Here is a 23,744-nt window from a genome sequence, read left to right as displayed (position 1 = left end):
TTCAGCCCCGTAACATCTTTCATTTTAATAAATTTAAACAACTGAATCATGTCCCCTCGGTCTCTTCTTTGCTCAAGACTGTACTGCTCAATAAGATAGTCGGTACTAGTAGCCTCTGTAAGACCTCAATAAGGTGTCTACTAGAACCCCTTGAAAAAGACGGGCCGACTTATCCGGCATTTTATTTCCAAGGCAGCTTTGGATCCAACCTTGTTTCCATTACTTATAAACACGCAAAAAAATTCGCTGGTTGTTATGCCGTAAAACCATTGATTAAAGTTGAGTTAAATGTCACTTAAGATAAACCTAAAAAAGATAACTTTATTCAAAAATTCAACAAAAGTTTTTCGGGAAATATTTACTGTAATGGACCCAAATTCCACACAGTATTGTTTTTTAATTTGTATTAATTAAATGTTCTTCAGTTACAGAATAAAATAATCAAATACCAATCAGGCAACGCATCTAAAGCTTAGACACCAGTTTTCTGCAACTAGACTTTTAAACAAATATTATCCCCCCCCCCCCCGACAATTTTAGAACCAAGATGTCGGATGAGTGAGTCAGCTCCCCTTTTATAGTGGCCTTAGTGTCTGCTATATCGGACATGAAATTTTAACAGCTGCTAATCATGTAAGAATTAATTAAATTACTTGATTTTTTTTTGTAGGGTTGACTCTTTACATTCTCTTTTTTATTATCTATGCAAGAATGTTTCGTTTTGGGATCAATAACATAGGGATTGGGAAATTAGGATCGCACGCTTTTCTAAAAATGGATTCACGTCGCAAAAGTGAGGTGGTTCCTCCACCTCCCCCCCCCCTGATTTTTAAGAAAATATATTTTCTTTTATTCATCATTTTAAATGCTTATACAGTAAAACCTGTAAAGTTGACCACCCTTGTAAGTTGACCACCTGTCTATGTTGACCGCTTTTGTCAGGAACGGAATTAGTCCTATCTCATATAATGAAGGAAAACCTCTGTAACTTGACCACCTCTCTATCTTGACCACCTGTCTATCTTGACCACTAATGTACGTCCAAATATGGTTTGGAGTATTGTAAAAAACCCTTTGTAAGTTGACCACTTGGTTTATTTTCTTAAACTTTTTTCAGCAAATTATTTTATTTTATTATCTATTTATTTATTTATTATTATTATTATTTTCTTTTTGATAGCTTTCTAAGAATGTTTTTAATGCTTTGATGACGGACTAACATTTTACCAACTCAACTGCAGCATAAAGCTTATACTGCTCTATATTCTCCAAATTTGTTTTTCATTTGTTGTTCTATTTGAGATAGCTTGTTGTACTCTGTTCAATGAAAATAGGTGTCAGTAGAAAAGTTCAAAGTCTTTTCTTTCAGTTGCAATATGTTATGCCAACACAGGAATTGTGCTACAAAGAGCAGGCCCGTATCTATACATTTTGGGCCCCCCTAAAATATGTAGAGGCCCTCCCTAGTGGCCAGCAGTGTCTATTTGTAAAGTAAATAAGTCTTAGTGCTATTTTTTTCTATTTTTTCTTCAATTTCTAGGGCCGTTAGCCCCTTTAAGGACACGGGACCCTCGCACTGCGGAAACGCAGATCTGGGCCTGCTAATAAGTAAAGTTACATATTTCTGGTGCAAGGGATTAAGAGATAGGAAATTTTAATTGTGCTTTTATGAACTGGGAGAGTCGAGCTTGTTGCTCTTTGTGCTATAAGTTTCACATAAAAAGGCTTCAAAAAGAAAGTTAGTTGAACTTGAGATTAATAAAAAGTATGAAATATTAAAATTGCTTTAAAATGGAGAAAGCCAGAGAAAATTAGCTAGCACATATGGAATTTCTAAAACTACAGTGTCTATTATAGTAAAAAACAAGGAAAAAGTAAAAAAATTATTTAGGTAGTATTTTTAATAATTGTTTCACTTTCAATGATGTTAAACAATGAAAGTGAGTTGAACAGAAAGAGTAAGGGTGAATTACTCAAAAAAATGAATACATGGTGCAAGAAATGACAAAAAAAAATTATTACCACCCTTTATAAGTTGACCACCTGTCTAAGTTGACCGCCAAAGTTCTGCACCGCGAGTGGTCAACATACACAGGTTTCACTGTATTACGCTTTATTACAGTTTGGAGAAAAATTTTCAATGAAGTTTGTGTAATGTTTCACGGTTCTTTTTAGCTAAAACATTTAATTTAAAATGTATTGCACAAAACATAACTCTTTTAATTTTCACCTACAATCTTGGAATTTTGTAGAAAAACTACTCTTTCTCATAGTACTCTGCCTGTCAAATAAGAAGAAATGTTTAACTATTTCATAATTTTGACGATACGATAGAGGTTAAGCTTAATATACAGGTAGTTATCAAAATAATGGAAACACTCTGTGACAAGTGTGTTGGAATCGCTACTCAGCCATAAATGTTCTGTTGATAAAGGTGCCGTCTGACTTTAATCACTCACACTGGTGAATCCAGATGGTGATTGAGTTCTCTGGTCATCTTTGCTGATATTGTTTGCTTTTTAGACAATACAATCCTCTTCAATACCGTCGGTTTCTACCGTAAGCTTCTCTTTCCGTCTACTATTTTGCTTTGCCGAGCTTGTCTTACCGCGCTGCGTGTATGCTGTCATGACTTTAGATACTGTACCTCTAGAAACACCAAAAAGTTGAGATGTTTCAGTTACACTTGCTTCAGCTAGACGCGCTCCAACAATTTGGCCTCTTTTAAAATTTGAGAGGTCCGATATTTCACTCGCTTGAAAAAAATCCAAGACGTTCAGAACTTCAGTTAATCCACCATGTACTACCAGAATATGTACATTGCTATTTATAAAATAAAACCATATTTCTAGTTTTATTCTTTATTACGTACGAAGCACATTTAAAAATGTCACTTTTATTCACAAGTGTTTCCATTATTTTGATAACTACCTGTAATTACATCATTATCTCTGTCAACTTACTATTTAAAGTAAATTGAAATAGGATAAAAAATAAAAATACTTATCGAGATGTGAGGAAGTGAAAAGCAAAGGGATGTAAGGGGACATTTTCAAGTTTTGAGTAAAACGCTTTTAAAGTTGCATGGCTCGGTAGCATTCATTGAAATTGTTTTTTAAATCATGTTGTATAGCAGCACTTATCTGGGCTAAAAGTACTATCTCTTGCCCCACACACACACGCGCGCGCGCACATAAGTCCGAGCAATAGGAAACATCCGAAGAATATTATTAATTGGTTCCGTCTCTTTGAAACTGTGTTGATCGAGACGACAATAAAAGGAATTCAAAGGACGGATACAAGGGAGGCGCCCCTCCCTTGAGAGACGCTGGATCGGCAATTTTTCCAAATTGAAGTCCTGATACGAAAGTGTACGCCATCTTCGATGACGTCAAGGAATGGAAAGGGGTTCGAATCTCCCTCCCGGAAACTTTTCGAAATTCAAGTTTCCGTAGGTAACCAAAGGTAGGCATTCATTGAAATTATTTTCTAAATCATGTTGTATAGCAGCACTTAGCTGGGCTATTAGTACTATCTCTTGCCCCAAGACAGAGAAGAGGTTCACCTACCATTTGTAATGGTTTTTTCCAAATTTTTAATTTTGGCACTTACATCCCTTTGCTTCTCACTGCCTCATGTGTCTTTGACCCTTGATCATGTAACTTTGAACGAGTTCTTACCTGCTGGTTCATCAGTCGTGTACGTGAACGAGAATCCTTCTCCGGCGTTAAAGCCGTTATGGAAGAGGGCCACGTTCAGGTTGCCAGAAGATGAATCAATCTCGTCCGGTATGGTACTTCCGCACAACTTAGGGATGTTCTCTCGAGATCTTCTCCAAAAAGTTACGTTATATATCTTTAAAACAATATCATATTTCAGAAAGTGCTTACGACATTAAAAAAAAATATGTTATGCACTGGTGGACAATTGCTAAGGACGGATGGCAATGGCTGTGTTAGCAACCACAAAATGGACGTCAAGGAAATACGGAAATTAGCATACGTGAGGAATACAGGAAGACGTGCTGTGTGTATGCAAATTTTGAACTCGCGATATTATTTGTCTTGTGATCGTGCTGATAAGCGAGATAAAGTATCTGAGGACCGTTGTTGTTCAAAGGTAGAGTTTGTTGGGAAAGAATCAATTGACAAACTTGCAATTTTCAGTATCTTTTCCTGACATCACTTAGATGATTTTACGGGTTACCGTATTCTTGGCAAGATTGAAGAAGGACAAAAAATAACCAATATATCTAGGGAGTTCCACGTCAGCCACAGTGTCATTTCGAGGCATTGGAAATCATTTCAAACAAATGGAATGCGTAGTAAATATCTCAAGGGAAGTAGTGTACGCAGTACGACGCCTGAAGAAAATAGGTACGTTGTGCTGGTAACAAAAAGGAGTTAGCGCGGTACATCTACTGAGGAAACAAAGCAGTTTCTTGGGGCTACTGGCAAGCGAATACCCCGAAAAATAGTAGGCAAACGTTTGCATGTAGTAAGACTATTAGTCTGCCGGCCTGTTGTGTCGTCCCATTGTCTACAAGTCAGCGTTCCGTCCGTTTGCAATGGCGTCATCAGCATTGCATTCGAAGGAAAAGTCTGAACATTGAGTACTATTCTCAGATCAGATGAATGAAGGTTCAGTCTGTCTTCTGATTGTGCACTACAACTGATCTGGCGTGAGAGTGGAACTGCAGACAGTTTGGTAAACATAAAATAAAAGGACCAATATCTTGAAAATGGCGTGGACTGAGATCGTGATCATCAATTGCCGTACGTCACTCGTGTGCGTCCAAAAGGGACTATAACCGCCTAAAGTACATTAATGTTGCTCTGCTGATTCATGTTCACATGCTCCATGGTGCAGTGGGTGATAAATTTGTTTTTGTGGATGACAGCGCTGCATGTCATCGAACAGTTCATGTCCAGGAGTGTCTAGAATGCGAAGATATTCAACTCATTGGATGGTCAGCACATTCTGCAGATCTAAATATCATAGAAAATGTTTTGGATGCTTTGAGAAGGAGTCTTGCTGCTTGACAGTGCCACTTTTTCTAGTTGGGGCAATTTTTCTTGAAGGTTCCCGAGACATAACTGGCTTTAACAGGGGAGATTTCCCAATTCTTCAGAAAGTTTGAAGGTTTATTTCAGAAAGGTTACTGACTTTTAGCGGTAAACGTTTCTGGTTTTTCCAAGATATGTTACCGGCAAAAGTTAGGCACGTCATCTGTCTATTATTTCTTAAAAACGTATCCGAATCGCTTTTACAGTATAGAAACAGTAAGGGCACCTTTTAATAAGGAAAATGCAACAATCCAACTTAATGGAATAATTTGGGCTTACGTTCGTTTACATTGCAACCTGCACTGGAGTATTATCACCTTTGAGCTAACAAACTTTACGCTTTTGACATAGGAGTAGGTTAAAAATTCTGCCAGCAGGGATCCGCTTTTTTTCCTTCTTGCGGAGTTTTCTTACCACCGGTTTGAAAATACCTCCAATGATCTGGCTTGAAACTGGACTCTAAAGGTGTGTTTTAACACGTTATTGTCGAAACTTACCTGTCAGAGAAATGCTATAAGTAAAAATAAATTCCAAATAGGAATTGAAATCTTATTCAATCCTAGGAAGAGCCGTTAAAGAGTAGAGCTTTACGCTTTGAGAAACGAAGGTAGAAGGATAAGAACTCTGCATTCTTGAAGTAACGATCCCAAGTCAAGTACACTGTAAAACAAATGCGAAACGTTACTGAATATTTCCGTGTAACGTTTCGGGAGTTTAATGGTTTTCATCACCTTTCTAGAAAAATCAAGTATCATTGTCAAAGCGCTTCCTGAATCGCGACAAAATGCAAGAATGCAGACTTCACACTGGTGTGAAAAATACTTTTAGCTCCCAGTTTAAGGATTAACTGAGAGTATTTATTAAGTGTATCGGCTTCAGTTCTGGTCCTGTCTAGATTGATTAAGCGCCCAAAGGGAGCGAATAAGTCTCTTAGACTACGTAGTTTTACAAGAATTACAGGTGAGTAAAATTTTTTATGCTTACTTGCAATTCTAGCTTAGTTTCGGGCATGTTTGCCTTACTGCTTATAGAACTTCCGTAATAAATCATCAAGGGGGCCAAGCTATTTTTTATACCTACCTAAGTTTACTATAATGTCCCAGAAACACAACTGGCTTTAAACGGGAATATTTCTGAATTTTTCATTAGGCTTCCGGGATATTTTTAGGTACGTTACTGAATTTTTGCGGAAAACGTTCCTGTTCGGTATTTGCAAGATATGTTACTAGCAGAAATTGGGCACATCAGCTGCCTGTTATTTTCCAGGAACGTTTCTGAATCGTTTTTACAGTGTAATCGCATGCACGGTTCAATATCAGAAAAACCTGCTTTTCAGAGTTTCCAGCATGGGGTGTCAAACATGCATTGTAGAAAACCACGTGACTTGAAATCTTTGCCTCAACTCTGGGAATAGGAAGTTTATATTGTAGTGGTACATATTCTTAGCAAAATAGTTTTCAACAAAAAGTGAAATACTCAATTAATAAAGTGCTCCGCATTCATTCGTTACTACCTTTAATTCGTTGCTCACCGTCCGTCAAAATGTTTGATACATGATGAAAAATGATTCATGCACGATGATTTTTAAGTTTACGTTTTAAGTATATACGACTAATATAGTTTCACTCACTTTGAGGTAACTGATACACGTTCCAGTAGATTCGTCTCTTGGTAGGTTGAAAGCATTGAAGTTTATTTTTATTCTTCTTCCTTCAGGGGCTTCAAGCCTCCAAAAGCAGTCTCTGGAGCCACTGAGAGCATTGGGATAGTTGGGTGAAGTAATGACACCCGTTGGACCCTCCACCATGCCTCCGCATCCTGTTGGAAGGAAACACTAGACTAAAAGTTCTTTACTTAGCTATCAATGTACAAATACCGGTATAGCCTTTGGAAAAAGAAAACATTGATTAAAGTTTTACTTACCATCGTCAAAATTTCCGTCCATTATCATTGAGAAGCCCTTTGCTGTATACGCAGAGTTTGATTTGAACTTGACATAAGCTTGCGGGCCTGGGATGCTGAATATAAGAGAGCGGTTGCCTCGGCTGCCGCACAGAGTTGCAATTACTTCACCTAGAAAATATGAAATATTTATGTTTAATCAATTCATGAGTTCAAAAGGTCTGTTTTTAAAGAATGGTGACTACACTTCACGCACTTTAAAACCTTAAAAAAAAGGAGATTTTAAAGGAAAGATTTTCAAATTCCTGAAAAAAAAAACTTTTTTCCTTTTCTTATTCCTACCTAAGAACTTATATGTTATGGGCATCACGAAATTTTCTTCTGTGTATCTATCTTATGAATTCTTTTATTTAACGTGTTATCGCTGCTACAAAGTTATAATATTTATCTTCCAATGAATAGCATTCCACTGAAATGATTATTTTTCTAGTTTCGTTTGAATGTGTCAAATCAAAAAATAAAATAATAAAATCGATCACAAAACCGAATGTTGAATTTGTAAGAAAAAAGAAACCGAAACTGCATCATTTCTTATGTTCGGTAGATTCATTTTAAACATTAAGGTTCGAAGGTAATAAACATTTCTGAAAAATATATCAGCATTAAACGTCTAGCTATTTAAAACAATATATTGCTTGGTTCTAGGTTTCTTCTATAGTTAGGGCACACCTATCCTGGCAACAACGTAATACTGACATTGGTATCTGCATAACCTTCCCAATACTGCCATAGGTTCGCCCCAACAGTAGTTGTTGTGTTTACTAAGCAAAAGCGACTGCTTTCACCTCATGTAGAATATTGTACTTTGCCTCTTAGAGCAAATTATCGACAGGAGTTAACTGTCTACCCAAAAAGAGCAAAAAAAAAAGGGAAGATTACAGCACCTTGAGCATCAGTATCTCTGATTTCTATGTAGTCCGTGTCATGACAGTCTGTAGTCGGGGGCGTGTCCAAATCGGTGATGTTCAGAACAATGTGGTATCCCATTCGCATTCGCAAGAACCATTCACATTCGACGCTGCTGCCGTAGTTTTCGGGATAATTAGGGCTGGTCAGAACGTCGTAATAAGAATTTATTGTTCCTCCACACTGAGCTAAAAGAAGACAATATGTATAAATCTTAAGTGTAGATAAATATAATATAATAAAAAATTAAAAGTAGTCCGTGTCAGTAAAGAACACAAATATAAGGGGCATTCATTCAAATGAAACTCCGTCACTAGTGTAAAGAGACGGTAACGATTTTGTTAAATCAAAAATAGTTGCCAAGACTGTTGGCGCATTTATCCCTTTGCGACATTATTCGGTTGATTCCACCTTTGACGATGCTGTTACTGGATTCAGGTCTGGATGCGACAGCAGCCAGGCCTGAATCCAGTAGCACACTTCGTCGTCCGTTGTGAATCGATGTCCGCGAATAGCTTGTTTCAGAGGTTCAAAAACATCTGATTACTGAAACATCTGACCCATGAAAGTCACATGGTGAAAGGTCCACACTGTAGCGTGGATTAACAGAAATTTCCACCTAAACCGCTGAAATGTCATCTTCACCGCATTGGTAATGAGTGGGCGCCTTTGGACAGCATGCCTGGACATTTCGACTTAATGGCCCGTCTAAGGATCTGTAAAGTGACTTGATAGTATTGGGCATTGGTGGTTACTCCCCGTTCCAGGAGCTCGACAAGCAGTGGGCCCTTGTGGTCACAAATAAGGACATGCTCTGAAGTGGACGATAAATTGAGTGACTAACTTCTCTTTGGTGTGAAACCACATTGTCGCTGTGCAAAATTAAAACGTTGCGCATGCGTCAGTCTCTCTACCAAAACGATTGTATCTCCATACACACAGTTACGTGAACCCTCTAACGTCTAATGTGAAGTTAAACAAACTGACCGGGTTTCATTTGAATGTGCCTTATATATTAAAAATCAAAGAAGTATTCATCTGTAAGCAACATACAGCTTATTACCAAAACTTTTAGCTTTATTTTACGAGTTATTTCGCCTCATATTTGCGAACTTCCTTACAAAATAATTTTAGATACCAGTGTAAAACTAACCTCAGCTTTAATGGTAGGGAACCTGCGTCCAGCTTGGTCATGATTATTTCTGATTGATGACTTCAAAACAAGGGCTAAACTGCAGCCTCTGTATGCCATAACAAGACTTTCTACATGAAAAGCAGGCCATAGTGGCTTGATTGGTAAGGCGTTGGACTCGTAACTGAAGAGTCTAGGGCCCGAGGCCAACCATTCGAAGATCATCTACGTTCATTAAGAGTTAAATGTGTTCGGGATCACAAATTCCTCCAAGTTCTCATTTCAAATCAATACCTCAGGGAGTACTGGATCAGAGTTTGCTCGATGTCTGTAGCAAAAAACAGAGCTCTCCTGAATGTGTTTTCCGTTCGGTTAAACCCCACGTAGTGGTAGGTACGGATGACCCAGGAGAGTTGGTACATTTTCAAAGAAGTATTATTCAAAAGCGTTAAAGCCTAGTCATAAAATTATTCAGTAGTATTTTTCTTTAAACATTCATATATCTGTTAAAAAATGGCTTTAAAATTAAAAAAGAAAGAAACTGGTTGTTGCATTGCAACAATTTACAAATTTTAATTTGAATACTTTTTGAAATCTAAGCTCTAATCATACCAAATAAACGAAAGTAAAGAGACAGCACTTCCAAAAAACAATTTGCAAAAGTAAGCACACGTACAATTTTTTAACGACCTTTTCGCATGTTATAATGAGTTCTAAATCTCTATAACGTTTGTCTACATAAGGCATTTAATATTAACAGTTGCGAACTTACCGATTCTTACGGTGCCTTTGAATCCTGCTTCAGGTTCGCCAGCATTAGTTACGTAATGCACTAATAAAGCACTTCCAGTAGTCATTGCGCTAGATGGTTGATTATGACCACAATATCTGTGCAGCACTGCAGCCATTTCTGTGCCGCCATCAAATAATTCCAAATATTCATCTTGACAACTTTGTGGAGAGAAAAAGTATTCGTTAAAAAATGTAACTAACACTAAGCAACAGAGTGAGTGTATCAAGTTACTGTCTGACGACTAAGGAGATGGAAAGGTAATCATCCGCTTTATAGGCAGAAGTGGAAGCATGTATTGGTTTACGGGGCAAGTAGTTTGTTCGTTAGAGAAGTAGTTGTTTTTAGCAGTAGCTGTGTTCCTAATGAATTATTTAGATGCAGTTTTGTAAAAATGAAAATTTTTTCATCGCAATATATATTTTTAAATCTAAACTATATTACATATATATTCACACCACAAAAATTAACTTATGTATTTTTTACATAATTTGAGCTTACCACTTTGCTTTTACAAAACCGAAACGAAACCTAACGAAATTTAAATATTTTATTTTATTTTTGTTATTTAACTAGAAACTATTTTTGTTTCCTTTTAGTTTAAACTTTGAGAATGCAATAAATTAATAGTGACACTATGAAACGCGTGCATCAAAGTTCCACCGTTATTTTCCAGTCTCCCCTCCTAGGTTTATTTAGATGGAATCGTCCTAACTTGGTCACTTGCCAGATTCCATGTCTTCCTTAGGCAGACTGTATTCAGAGCCACACTCTCTTTTTTTTTCTGCAGAAATAGCTGTTTCTTGCACACATTTCAAACTATTTCAAATAACTATAATACACTTAGAACCATGTGCCTTTAATAGATGCTCTGAGTAGATTATGAGTGCGTATTGTTATACATTTTTTAAATCATGAGCTCTTAGTAATTTCAACAAGTAGATTTCCTTACGACACAAAGTATATTAAAACTGGGATTTAATTTTCTCGTGTTTTTAATTGAGGAAAAAAAATGCAAATGACACATTTGACACAGTTTACTGTTCTAAACGTATTAAAGTATATCCATTTGCCATGTTTTATCGATGCAACAATTTTCAGCTACATTAAGCAGTAAAAAATAATAATAAATACAAATTTGTCAATCTGCACAGTTTTAATGTAGACTTTTTAATATGCTGAACAAGGAACCACACACATAGTGAAATAATGAAAAACGTTTGAATAAATAATAATTGAAACAGCATTTCCAGACAATTCGCTTTTGCTCTCGTCCGCCCGTTATCGAGATGTAAAGTCTTAAATTCCGCCGAAATTCCAAGAAAAGCACCAAATTTAAAGTCTTGGCGATAAATTCATTACTCAAGGGGTCTAAGGACCATTAACCTTCAAAATTTTCAATTTTCTGGAAAAAATATATATTATGCATAACTTAATTCTGAACAATTTGATACCTTATTTGTTACCATACGTAAAAAACTTTTCAAGTTATCGTGAAAATGCGTAAACTTTCCCCATATAGATTTATGTTTACAGCAGTTGTTTAAGTCTCTTTTTTTCAAGTGCCGGTTTCTCGTTTTGCGCGCATGATATCTTAGAAAGTTTCTAATATATTTCCGTAAAACTTTTCATGCATGTTTGTCTGGTTTATTTTTATGATCTGAACCTAAATTTTAACTAAAAATAAAAGAGAGAATAAAGATCATAAAACTAAACCAGACAAGCATGCATAAAAAGTTTTACGGAAATATATAAGAAACTTTCTGAGATATCCTGCGCGCAAAACGAGAAACCTAAGAAAACGCAACCTGAGAAAAAGAGGCTTAAACAGATGCTGTTAACATAAATCTCTAAGGGGAAAGTATACGCATTTTTTCGATAACTTGAAAAGTTTTTTGCCGTATAGTAATAAATAAGGTACCAAATTGTTTAGAATTAAATTAGCCATAACAAATATTTTTTCCAGAAAATCGAACATTTTGAACGTTAAGGGTCCGTAGACCCCTCAAATTCACCGTCTGCATCTCTACAAATCTCACTAAAACTCGCTGAATTTGGCGACTTTTCTTAAAATTTCGGTAACCTTTAAATACTTAAGACCTCATATTTCAATAAAGAGGACAAGGGTGGCAAGTAGTTTATGCGTCCATAAACATGTTTTACAATGCACTTTCAATGGCTACCTATTTTTTTTCCATTATTACACTATCGTGTGGTTTCCGGATGAGAACTTTTCTTTTGCTAGTCACTATTCGACTTCAAATAGTGTTTATTCTCCTTCAATAAAGTGAATTTACACTGCAATGTATTTTAAAAGCGTTATTTCGAAACCAAACATTACACAACACATCCAGCGTCAATACGATGTAACGTACTAAAGACTGTTTCTAGAATTTGTAAAAAATAAAAACAAAGGAATGTAGTCATTAAGAAAAACACGGGCAACTGCTGACTACCATTTTAAGGAGGGAAGGGGGGGGGGGTCATGATGAAGAATAAACCCTTCCTCCCCTGAACGAACTTACCCTTTTGGTACTGAAAATATCTGAAACTGCTTGAGAGTCAATTAAAAACACCAATTCGTCCAGGAATAAGGCACTTAGTAGAGCATAAACGTTACTAACGTTACTAATCAATTTCTTAACCAATCAAAAGAAGCAATATTTCAAATATGTACTTCAAAAAAACTAATTAATTGAAAAATTACTGAAATCGATTCATTTTATTCATCAAGTGCTTGAACACAATGTGAACTGATTGATTTTCGACGGTTTAGGGATGTGTGTGTGTGGGGGTGGGGGGACTTCCTTGTATCCGCCACTGAGAAAAAAATGAAGTCTCTTTATCTAGTAGAGGAATCCTGACGATACAATCTACTATTATTAAGCAGATAAACAAAATGCAACAAAAATCAAAACAAAGAATGCATGCTTCAGAGATCACTTACTTTGGCGCCAAGTGAAATTCGTTTTCAAAATCCATCCTCATCCTCGTTCCCGAAGGAGATACTATTACCCACTCACATTCGAGATCATGTGAAGGGGGTGAGGGGTAGTTAGGGGACGAGATTTCCACGTACGGTCTATCGTGTGTGAGGTAGATTCGTCCACCGCAGCCGAGAGACATTTCCGTGTAACGAAGGGTAAATACCTGTAAACGAAGTGTGAAGGAAGAGTAAATTACAGTCATTAGATTATTTTCAAGGAAAATGATGTAAAAAGGAAAGACGCAAAAAACAGTCGTACTACCAGAAAATCTCTAGGAAATTGGATTTCCAGTAAGTTTTCTAGTACCGCTTCTACTTAACTAAAGCTGTTATTAAAGTAAGAAATAACAACGTCAAAAAGCACAAATTCAAGATTACTGCAGACACGTGTTTCGGCGTTACCAGGAACGCCCTTTTCAATGCAAAAGAAATGAGCTTATGGATGAAAAGACATCCGACAAAAGCCAAGAGCCAGATAAGCAAACAGCTTAAAAAATTAAAAATAGGGATTAACAAAGCAGTTTACTTTTCTTACTTTACTTTTCAGCACAAAGGTATTTATTGCTCCTAAAGCTGTTGTTGTTATTTAAGAAGAATCTGTAACGTTAGTAGGAAAGTTTCTGGAGTCCCCGATTCCTGGAGATTTTCTAGTTGCTTTTGCTGTTTGTTTTACAGTGTAGAATAACAGAAGTCGCAACTAACTTCCTCTGCACCCCCCCCCCCCCCAAAGAGACACAAACGATGTTACATTTTATATAAACTGCCGTATTAGGATTGATATTTATATAAAAACCAAAGGCTGGGGGGGGGGGGGACTGAAGAAGGAAAAAGTTTTTCACCTCTGTCTGCTAAGTGGAATCTACAATTTTCACCAACTACTCTAAGAATGTACTTCCCAATGTGACAGATTCGACAACACCAGTTTACGTTGCGAGCACACACACACACACAAAGTGACTTTGAATATTGTTGAATCTTCCCCGCAGATTTGTTTTCGATGAAACTTTTTTCATTCTGGAAAATCTTTAGAGCAGGAATTAGTAAATGGAGGGAGCAAGTCCAATCACTGGCTCAGCAAAAGCAGAGGCTAAGACTCCAAGTCACGTGACTCAACAACGACGAATGGTTGACCCGTTTTGCGTGAAACTAGCGAAATAAACCGGATGGTATGAAATCATACACTTATCATTCTTTGGAAAAAAAATTGATTGGTAAAAATGTCTTCACCTTCTTATATTCACAATTTTCCTTTAAGCTTCATTTTGACTGTAATTGGCCATAACAGGCCCTGATGACCGATGTGCGGCCCAATATGCTGCATTTTCACATTCTAACCCTTCTTTTGCAAAAACCCTCCAGAAAAAAAACAATAATTATGCGTATGTTCATAAATAATCTCAATGTGCATTCAATGTGCTCTGAGTTCATTTTCCAAGTTTTAGTTCGTCTTTGTCTTTGGTTCACAAGACATTTAATCTTTTTTTTTTCTCAAGAAGCTCAGTAAATGCCACCTTATAACAAATATACCAAAACTAATACTCGAAAAATTGCTTTCTCCGTTTTTATCACGCACTTCAAGTGTCATAGATTATTTCAAAAACCAACTTTTAATTAAGATGAATCAAAAGATAATTACAGGTGGTCTCAATGTGCCTTGAACAAACGCCACCTGAACGTAGAGCTCGTTGGAGCTTGTCTCGAGAGCCGTCGGTGGACGGTTTCTCCCGCAGTATTTACCATTGCCCAGGGAAGGAGAGAGGGCTGAACCACCATTTCTTAGCTAGAAGAAAAGAAAAAACAGTATTTCAGAACTGAATCCATATAAATATTATATATATATATATATATATATATACCTCGATACCTAGTTAAAATTTGTCACTCACTAAGACCTTCCGTTGCCACTTCAATTCAACGACTAATCAAATTACTTTTGTTAGACACAAACTATTACGAGTATCTCGTAACAGATTTTTTTTACCTACAGTGGCTCCCAAAAGTGTTCGTACACTGAAATTTTTTAGTAAAACCAAAATAACGCAAAATTGAATTCGAATATGAAGTCCAATTTTTTTCTTTCACACTATTGCTATGTCATTCTAAATTAAACCCTGTATTCTTTTAAAAATATTGATGGATCTTCTTTTTGAAATGGGTCAAAAAACGAAGAGACAGAGAAATCATATGTCACAAAAGTCATCGTACACTCAAATATTTTAGAATAAATTCATGATTAAAATTATCATATGTCGTTTTTTTTATTATTTTTGCATTGTGTTGACTCTTAAAAGTCATTTGGCTTTCATTTTTTGTTTATTTATTCCTTAATACTGTGCTTATTACTTTAAAATGGCTGGTATTCGTAAAAAACCACAAACACCATTCGAAATTTGAATTTTTTCCTCACAGTAGCGATAAATTGGTTTGAAATGTCTCTAAATTAGTTAATTTATTCCATTCTATATTAAAGTACTTGATAAAATGCTTTAAAGAAAAGAATCGGACCGAAAACAAGATAAGAAAAGGGCAACCGGCAAAATTGACAAAGCGCGATCGGAGATTTAACAGAAAAAAAAATACGAAAAAGACACATTTGAGTGCTGTAAAAGTTTCTGCAATGTTAAATAAAAATTTTTACATTTAATTTTCACGTAAAATTGTTCGCCAAGTTCTCAGATTAGCTGGATTAAATGGGACCTCTTCCCACAGAAATTTTCTTGGCCATGCGAAAAACAGAAAGCTTACGTTTTTCGTCGCAAAATCAATGATAAATAAGCTCAAAACGTTTTGAAATTACGTCTTAGTTACAGATAAAAATGAATTCAACATTTTTGGTCAAATTTTTGACTAATTGTAAATAGAAGAAAAAAAAATAAGAACTTAATCTTAAGAACTTAGTTGAACCAGTTAATCACGACGGTGAAGGTGTTCTTGTGTGAGGGTGCATATCAGCACCTGGACTTGATAGTTTGGAATTTTTTGCAGAAATAATGAATCATGCTGTTCATTTAATTATTTTAAAAACCAATTTTAAACTATTAGCCAAAAATTTGGTTATCGGAAACAACTTTGTTTTTTATCAAGACAACGATAAGAAGCACACGGTTTTCAACGTTTGCGTCTAGTACCTCAAAATTGTCCTAAATTTTAGAAAATACCCCTTCAATCTCCAGATTTGAACTTACTGTAACATATTTAGAGATATCTGGAAGCTAGATTACGAAAATACGGCTTTGAAACGAAAATAGAGCTAGTAACAATGACTCGAAGTGTGGTTGAACACTTACTCAGAAATTACGCAAAAAAAGAAAGAAAAAAAAATGAAATCTATTCCCAAACGTTAAAAAGGTATTATTGATACTGCATGATATTCTGCTAAATAATAATTTAATGAAAAGTTAGATTGTTCAATAATATATAGACTTTTTTAAAAGTGTACGAAGACTTTTGTGAAATAAAATTTCCGGCACTTTTCGGTTTTAGATTTTTAAAAAATTAAGTTTTAATATTTTTTTAAAAAGTTATGTCGTTTTGTTCAAAATTGATCATAGATCTTATAATTAAATACCTATTCCGAAATATTAATTCTAACTAATGGATAGGGCACTATTTCATTGAAAGTCGTAGGTGTACGCACACTTTTGGGAGCCACTGTATATCTCCATTTTCGGAGCCAAAACTTTTCGAACTTTGTGGGGAGATTTCGACATTTTTGAAATTGGAGCGGTAGTCAAATTTTTGGCGAGAATATTCGTACTTTGATCTTGGTAACAATCACTGACTAAGATTTTCCGTTGGCACTTCAACCACTAACCGAATTACTTTTGATAGACACAAACTATAACGAGTATCTCGTAACAGATATTTTTAAAACTATGTCTATTTTCGGAGCTGAAACTTTTTGACATTTTGGAAATTGTAGAGGAAGTCAAATTTTTGGCGAGAATACTTTGATCTTGGAAACCCTGTTGCTTAATAGTAACCCTATGCTTTAAGATTTCAATTTTTTTTTTTTTGAGTATGTAAAGGATTTCTCGTGCAGGCATTGAAACCAGTGGCAGACTGCTACCCTAAAAGATCTGGAGGCTGCAGGCGGTCCAAGAGAAGGTCTGGAATCGCAGATAATTCTGAGCCGAGTCTCATCTTTATTCGACATAAATTACCAGAGAGGGGTAATCAAATTTTTAAAAAGAAGCATTCTTTTACAATTTCAGTTGGGAAAACTTACGCTCACATTTAAGACATTGGTATCAAGCAGACGATTTTTTCCTACTTTAAGTTCTTCATCGCTGTTAAATTTTTTCCCCGTCAAAAAGTCTAAGATTTGTAAAGAGTAAGAAATATGAAGGGGATAAGTCCGGGCTATACGATGGATGGTCGAATATTTCCCAATTGAATTGCTGCAGAAGTTGCTGTGTTATCCCCGCTGCATAAGGCCTGGCATTGTCATGGAGGAGAATGACGCCATCAGACAATAGACAAGGCCGAACCTTTCTTGCGTTGAGAAATTTTATCACAGCCATCACTTCACAACTGGCGGCGTTCTCAATTTTTGTAAACATTATGAACGGCCACAGAAACAACACAGGCAATGCTAGCGTCACGGAACTTGCAACAGAGAAGGCAGACAAGCCACTGAAGCGGTCTGGCCTTGACCGGCGGCTATTCGCGTCGTCAGAGCCTCACGCGGCGGAAACGGGTACTACTTTCCGGATGGCCTTAATATATTTTTAAAAATAGCAATTCCTGTATGCATGAATTAAAAAATTGTTCTCACTATGAAATACAGTGAGATCCCTTTAAAACAAACTTCAGAAACCGCAAATTTAGTTCGCTGTAACGAAAATGTCATTGTCCTCCCTCGCCTAGAGAAATCTCGCATGCGATTCATTCATAGTGACAGCCGTATGCCAGTTTGGCGAGATAGGGTGTGAACCTGTAATAGAATTCAAACACTGTAATGGAAATTAAATCGAGATTGAAAATTTATTTCGTTGAAACAGGTATTTCGCTGTATTGATATTTTTACTTCCTTTTACAAAAAAGGAAGTATTGTATTCGCGAAAAAACTTTCACTCAAAAATTGACCTTAATTTCCATTTTACTCACTTTCTAAGTGCCTAAGAACGTATAGACACGCGAAATATCCACAATGATGATTCCCGAGTAAATTACAACAAATTTTCTCGTGCGTATGTATGTCGCATAACTCCAGAACAGTAAGTCCTAGAAAGTTGAAATTTGGTACGTTGGTACGTAGACTCCTAGTGGGGTCTAGTTCCTCCCCTTTTGGTTGCATTCGAGTGTTTCTAAAGGGGTCTTTTGTCCCCTTTGTTGGGGAAATCATTGTTAATTTCGATGTAAACTCAAGTTGTGTTATAATTTGTCGGACACTTGGCGATATATCGCCAGTCTTTTGGTCGCCAATTTTTGTCACCAACTTGGCGACAAATTTGGCGATTTTTTTAAAATTTGGTTTCAATTTGGCCACTGTTGGTGATATTTAGAGAGTAAACTATTGAATCACACTAAAATTGCCAGTAATGGGGAAATGACATTAATTTGGAGTAAAAGGAAGTCATGTGATGCACACATCAGCTCGTTTTATAAAGAGATCTCACTGCATTTCGTAATATGTTAAGGAATAAAACTGCTATGCAGCGATAGCAACTTGCCATAATGTAGTTATTACTGCAGACGCCGTCAGACTCGATATTGAAGTCGTCAAACGTCACCTGAATCGTTCTTCGTTGCCTTACGGTGATGATCCACTCACACTGGAAGGATTCGTATCTACGCAACGAATCAAGCAGAGGGTGAATGACAGAGCTGTTCAATAGACCACTTGTTCCAGTGATACGGCTGCCACATCCTGAAAGAGAATTTAGTTAAGCTGATTATTTTAACAGAAGTAAAGAACACTGTAAAAAGATTCCAGTACTGATTATTTCCGTGGAACGTTGCGAGATTTCGCGGGTTTTCACCTATTTCCCCGTAAAAACAAGTGTCTTTGCAAAAAAGTTTCCTGAATTGCTTCAAGATGCACGAATGCACATTCCTTACAGGAATGAAAACTATTTTTAGCTATCAGTTTAAAGATTAACTGAGTGTATTTATTAAGTGTTTTATCTTTAGTTCGATTACGGCCCGTCCAGGCTGACTAAGTTCCTAAGGAGAGCGAATAAGTCTCTTGATAACTGCAAGCATTGCAAGCAGAATACTTTACAACAACCGCGGAATAACTTCTTTCTTAAATATTTACTTCTTAGATTTTCAAAACATAAAACTATCTTTAGTCCCATTTTAGTGTATAATTTCCTTCTTTGCCTGTGCCATTGCATGAACTCTTTTCGTAGGAATGGTAGCGTCTGACTGGAGCACCTATTTCATTAAGTTGCTTCGACTATACTTTTGTACGTTAGACAATCTCCCACAAAACAGTACTTAATAATTTTCAGGACACTTTCCAAAGATCGCAGAATAACCTCTTTATTAAATATCAACTCCTTAGATTTTTAAAATATGAAACTTTAAAAATGTTCTTTTGTCTCATTTAAGAGTATAATATCCTTACTTGACTGTGCCGTTGCATGAAATCCTTTCATAGGAATGGTAGCGTCTGACTGGAACACCAATTTCATCAAGTTGCTTGGACTCGACTGTTGTATGTTAGACAATCTCCCACAAAACGTGTTGTTCAATATCCACTGATCGGTGTTTGAATTTTGCGCTGCGGAGAAGAAATAAAAGTGAATGTTTAAGAGTGTCCATCATTTATTTTCCTGAAATTGAGTTGATAACTAAAGAACAAGTAACAACTTCAAGAAGGTAAGAGTAGCGCAAAAAATGTTTTTTATTTGCTGTTCAAATTGAACAGTGATTGCACAATTAAGAGGAATTGATTTTCAGATATTCATTGAGCTTAAAAACTAGCATTTGGTACAGAACAAAGCGAAACATTTAAATTGACACATGTATAATTATGTTTTCAAAACCGAGTTTCTGCGAGACCGCTTCAGGTTTTTTTTTTTTTTTTTTTGGAGGGGAGACTCAGTAAGTTAACACCTCTAATCAGTGAAAAAAAAAAGTCTTTTTTCGTCGTTTTCCTTTTGAAAATGTTACTATTGGCAATTCATCTCACAAAAACTTATAACCTCATAGAACTTATTAATCTCTCTTTTTTTAACCTGGCATGTTGACGTCATTCCCAAACTTTCTTATACACCTATCTTATGAATTTATATATTAAAAGTATAATTGCTCATGTAATCACTGCTACAAAATTATGCTCTTCGCAAAAGCGAGAAGATTTTGATACTGCTAATGGGTGATGTTAATTCATTGCCGATAAAAATCTGGGACAGATCGCTTGCTCGGGATTTGTTTTTCGTTTGAACGCGTAAGCAAAGAATAGAGAAATATCTATTTGCATATGGTTTAAATAAAACAACAGGATAACCAAAATAAAACTACTCGTGCAAAAATCTGGCGACCGGGCCAATTTCCGAATTGTTAAATCTCCCTCATCACAGCTATAATTCTTAGGAAAGTATTTAGGATTTGTTTTCTAGAAACAGGTATTTTTTTCGCAGTGAAAAACCTATTATTATGGGTGAAGTTCCGAGTAGTGGGGAAAAAATTGTATTGGAAGATTTTTATGACATTTTGTATGAGTTTCGGCATTGAAGTTAACCTAGATGCTCTTTAATTTCGTATCTCCGTTCATTTTAATATAGTCCATCAAATTAGTCACGGCTATGTGCTGAAGAAAACTAATAGCAATTAGTTCACAGTAGTAGATAAACTTATTGAATATATGAATTTTTACTCTCTTAAACGAAAAAAAGGAAAGTACTGTTTTTTTTTTTAAATATCTCACTCAGATTATAAAGTAAATTTTCATTTTATTTGCCTTTTAATTCTTCCTTAATCAAATTTTAATAATTTCTTCTTGATGTTCATTCTTATAACTGGAAAATCTCTCGTCAAGGTATGACGGGTGAAAATTGCTTCTACATTTGAACGAAGTCATTACCAGTTTGGTGATATTTTAATGGTTGAAATTTTAACCTTTACTCCCGCGGATTAACTTTAAACACTAGTAGATAGCGTTCATGGTGGACCACTTATTCGTTTCTTCATTCTCCTAAAATGACAGTTTGACCAGTAAAGGAGTCAATAAGTTACCGGAGCCAGCTCAGCCGAGGCCTTCGAGATAGGAAGGCCATCCAACTAGCAAATGACGTCATCGTTCGTCGATCCACAATGATATTGGGAAGTGAGCGCTTCGATTAGTATTTTGGTTTAATTAAACTATTTGGTTTATTTATTATTGTCTTCTATTATTTTAGTGGCATTAAAACTTCTACTTTTTCATTTGAAAACATAAAAAGGAACCAATAATCATACATTAAAAAATACACTGAGCTTAATTCATACATAGTATTTCACATAAAAACATTTATAAGTCTTACAAAGTATTCAAATATTTAAACACGATTTTATTTTACAATCTTGTAAAAACGAAGAGATAAATATACATAGTTTTATTTTTCATTTGAAATTTTTTTTAACACTAATCGCATTTTAACTACTCGTATATTGTATTGAAACATTAAGTCTTAAGAAGTATTCAAATAAATAAATGAACTTTCATTTTACAATTACATCAAAACAAAAAATAATTTTACCATTGTATTTGAATAAGAATAAAATGAAATTTTAAAATATAAATAAACATTTTTACTAAAGGAAACATAACTGCAATATGTTTCAAAGACATAACATCAAATTAAAATACATAATACCAGATTATTAATGTTAACTTAGCTTAGCAAATTTATACTTTTAAAAAGACATGAATGTTTGGGTGCCATCCCCCAAGGTAAACGGTGCCCTACCTCCTTCAATTATGAAAACTTCAAGAAAAATACCCCATAAACATCTCTCCCATCTCCCTTAAAATTTCAAGGGCACAGTTATTTATAATATAGCCGTTGAAAAGCTATCATTATTATGAGACTATGATTCCTACCCCCCCCCCCCCTTCGGTGGGCACTCTCAAAAAATTACACAGGAATTCAACTTGAAAAACCTTAATTAAAGAATGAATTATACAACATCATGAATACTGTATGTTGTACATCAAAAAAATGTATTCAATATCAAAGCAGGCCTTTTTTTTTTTTTTTTGGAATTTGGCTACTTTTCCATTTTCAGCTTTTTCTGCTGCTAATGATTCTTGTGTGTGGGGGGGGGGAGACTTTAATAGTTCATCATTTTAGGCTTTTGAAAAATTATTTTAAAGAGCATTAATTGATGACAAAGTAACCTTTTTCAAAAAACTTCTCATAGAATGACCATTTTAGCAACTTTCTTCAATACTTAAAACTTCATATATGTTAAATTTAGATCAACATTTTGCTGAGTAGGCTCTTTTAGGAATTCAGTGTGACATTTTTGTGACAGGGGGAAGGGAGAGGATAACAAGAAGTGTGACATCACGCGTTGTTTATAACACTATGCTCTTGTTGAACAGCGTTACATGTAACAAGGAGGGGGGGGGATTTGTTCAAAATTTTGCAACATCCTTTATGAACAGCCCCTTAATTCAATTCATGTTACAGTTTCAGAGTTCCTGAAAGCTTATTAACAGAAAACCCTAGGAGTTCAAAAATTATATAGTTCAAGACATTTTGCCTTTTTTAAGCATAACAAACAAGCATAGAGCATTTGGCCAAAACACGTTGTGTATCCACTGCTCAAAAGTAATCTTTCGCAAGCCCAGAAATCATGAATACCGTTAACTCAACCACAATTTGTACATAAATATCATAAAACTTAAAGACAGCAGTGCAAAAAAAAAATATATTTTTTTTTAATTTGCGCACAGAACCAGCTTGTTTGAATAACATTGCAGGGGCGTGGGGAAAATGTTTGAGTATCGAACCCACGACCTCCGGCGTTCAAAGCTAATCTTCTTACCTCAGAACTACGGAAACCCATCAAGGAATGTTTTTTGATCAAAATAACACATGCTAGCGTATGAAACAATTTAATCGAAACCGAAAATATAAGATTAGTTCAGTTAAAAGCCTGTTTCAATAAACTTGTTTACATATTAACTGAATATCAACACAAGTTACGTTGCGTCTGATAGCAACAAGTATATTCGCAGAAAATTTTGACATATGTATATTGTCAGCTTGGAAAATCCATTTCGAATAAATGCGTGTACAAGGTTGAAAAAATAAAGAAATAAAAAGTTGCAAGTTAACCGTTTCAAATATTAAAGCAGTATGCTGAAATTACAAATTACAGACAAAGATATCAGAAAGGAAACTGACAATTATTTGTGTAATGGAGGAAAAGTTTAGTAACCTTAACTGCATGAACTCTAATGCAAAAAATGTTAATTTATTTATCTGAGAAAAGTACTTACCTCCGAACTTTAAAATTTATTCCATGAGGCGCCCGATTTTTTTCTTCGAATGCAGGTTGCTCGGTAGCGCAAATCGCTGACTCACTTTCACTCAGCAGACACTCAGACACTTACAAGACTCATTCTATATATATATATGTTTTAATTGCCTCGACATTCCGGTACGTTTAAAGGATGAGATAAATCCAACAGTATTTCAAGTGTGTTCAAGAATGTGCATCCGAAGTTACATATTTCCTATTTCATCTACTTCAGCCAGAGCAAGCAGCACTACTGTTTGCTTGAAATTGCACTGCTTTCAAAGTTTCGCGCCAAGTTCATAGATCGACGACTGATGGCGTAAGGAAGCGGGGGGAAGAGGAGTTGTCTGGCCTGTTATCACGTGGGTCTCGGCTCAGCCTTGTCGAAATAAAGCATTATTTACCATCATGTCACACATTTCCAAAAAATATTATCAAATT

At 35.6% G+C, this 23,744-nt stretch overlaps 1 protein-coding gene across 1 annotated transcript in view; it reads right to left on the bottom strand.

The window, feature by feature from the left end:
- The window catches only part of LOC129228663 (cubilin-like), a 240,137-nt gene that overhangs the window by 92,392 nt on the left and 124,001 nt on the right, over nucleotides 1-23,744 (bottom strand). The window contains exons 25-32 of the mRNA XM_054863347.1: nucleotides 18,518-18,714; nucleotides 14,479-14,622; nucleotides 12,804-13,006; nucleotides 9,839-10,017; nucleotides 7,913-8,122; nucleotides 6,697-6,884; nucleotides 5,564-5,577; nucleotides 3,681-3,829 (exon numbers count right to left, since the gene is read on the bottom strand). Coding sequence (XP_054719322.1) covers nucleotides 3,681-3,829; nucleotides 5,564-5,577; nucleotides 6,697-6,884; nucleotides 7,913-8,122; nucleotides 9,839-10,017; nucleotides 12,804-13,006; nucleotides 14,479-14,622; nucleotides 18,518-18,714 — 1,284 coding nt within the window. The remainder of the gene's footprint in view (nucleotides 1-3,680; nucleotides 3,830-5,563; nucleotides 5,578-6,696; nucleotides 6,885-7,912; nucleotides 8,123-9,838; nucleotides 10,018-12,803; nucleotides 13,007-14,478; nucleotides 14,623-18,517; nucleotides 18,715-23,744) is intronic.

This window comes from Uloborus diversus, chromosome 8 (assembly GCF_026930045.1).
Source record: "Uloborus diversus isolate 005 chromosome 8, Udiv.v.3.1, whole genome shotgun sequence".
NCBI classification, from domain to species: Eukaryota; Metazoa; Arthropoda; class Arachnida; order Araneae; family Uloboridae; genus Uloborus; species Uloborus diversus.
This window is presented reverse-complemented; position numbering and strand designations above follow the sequence as displayed.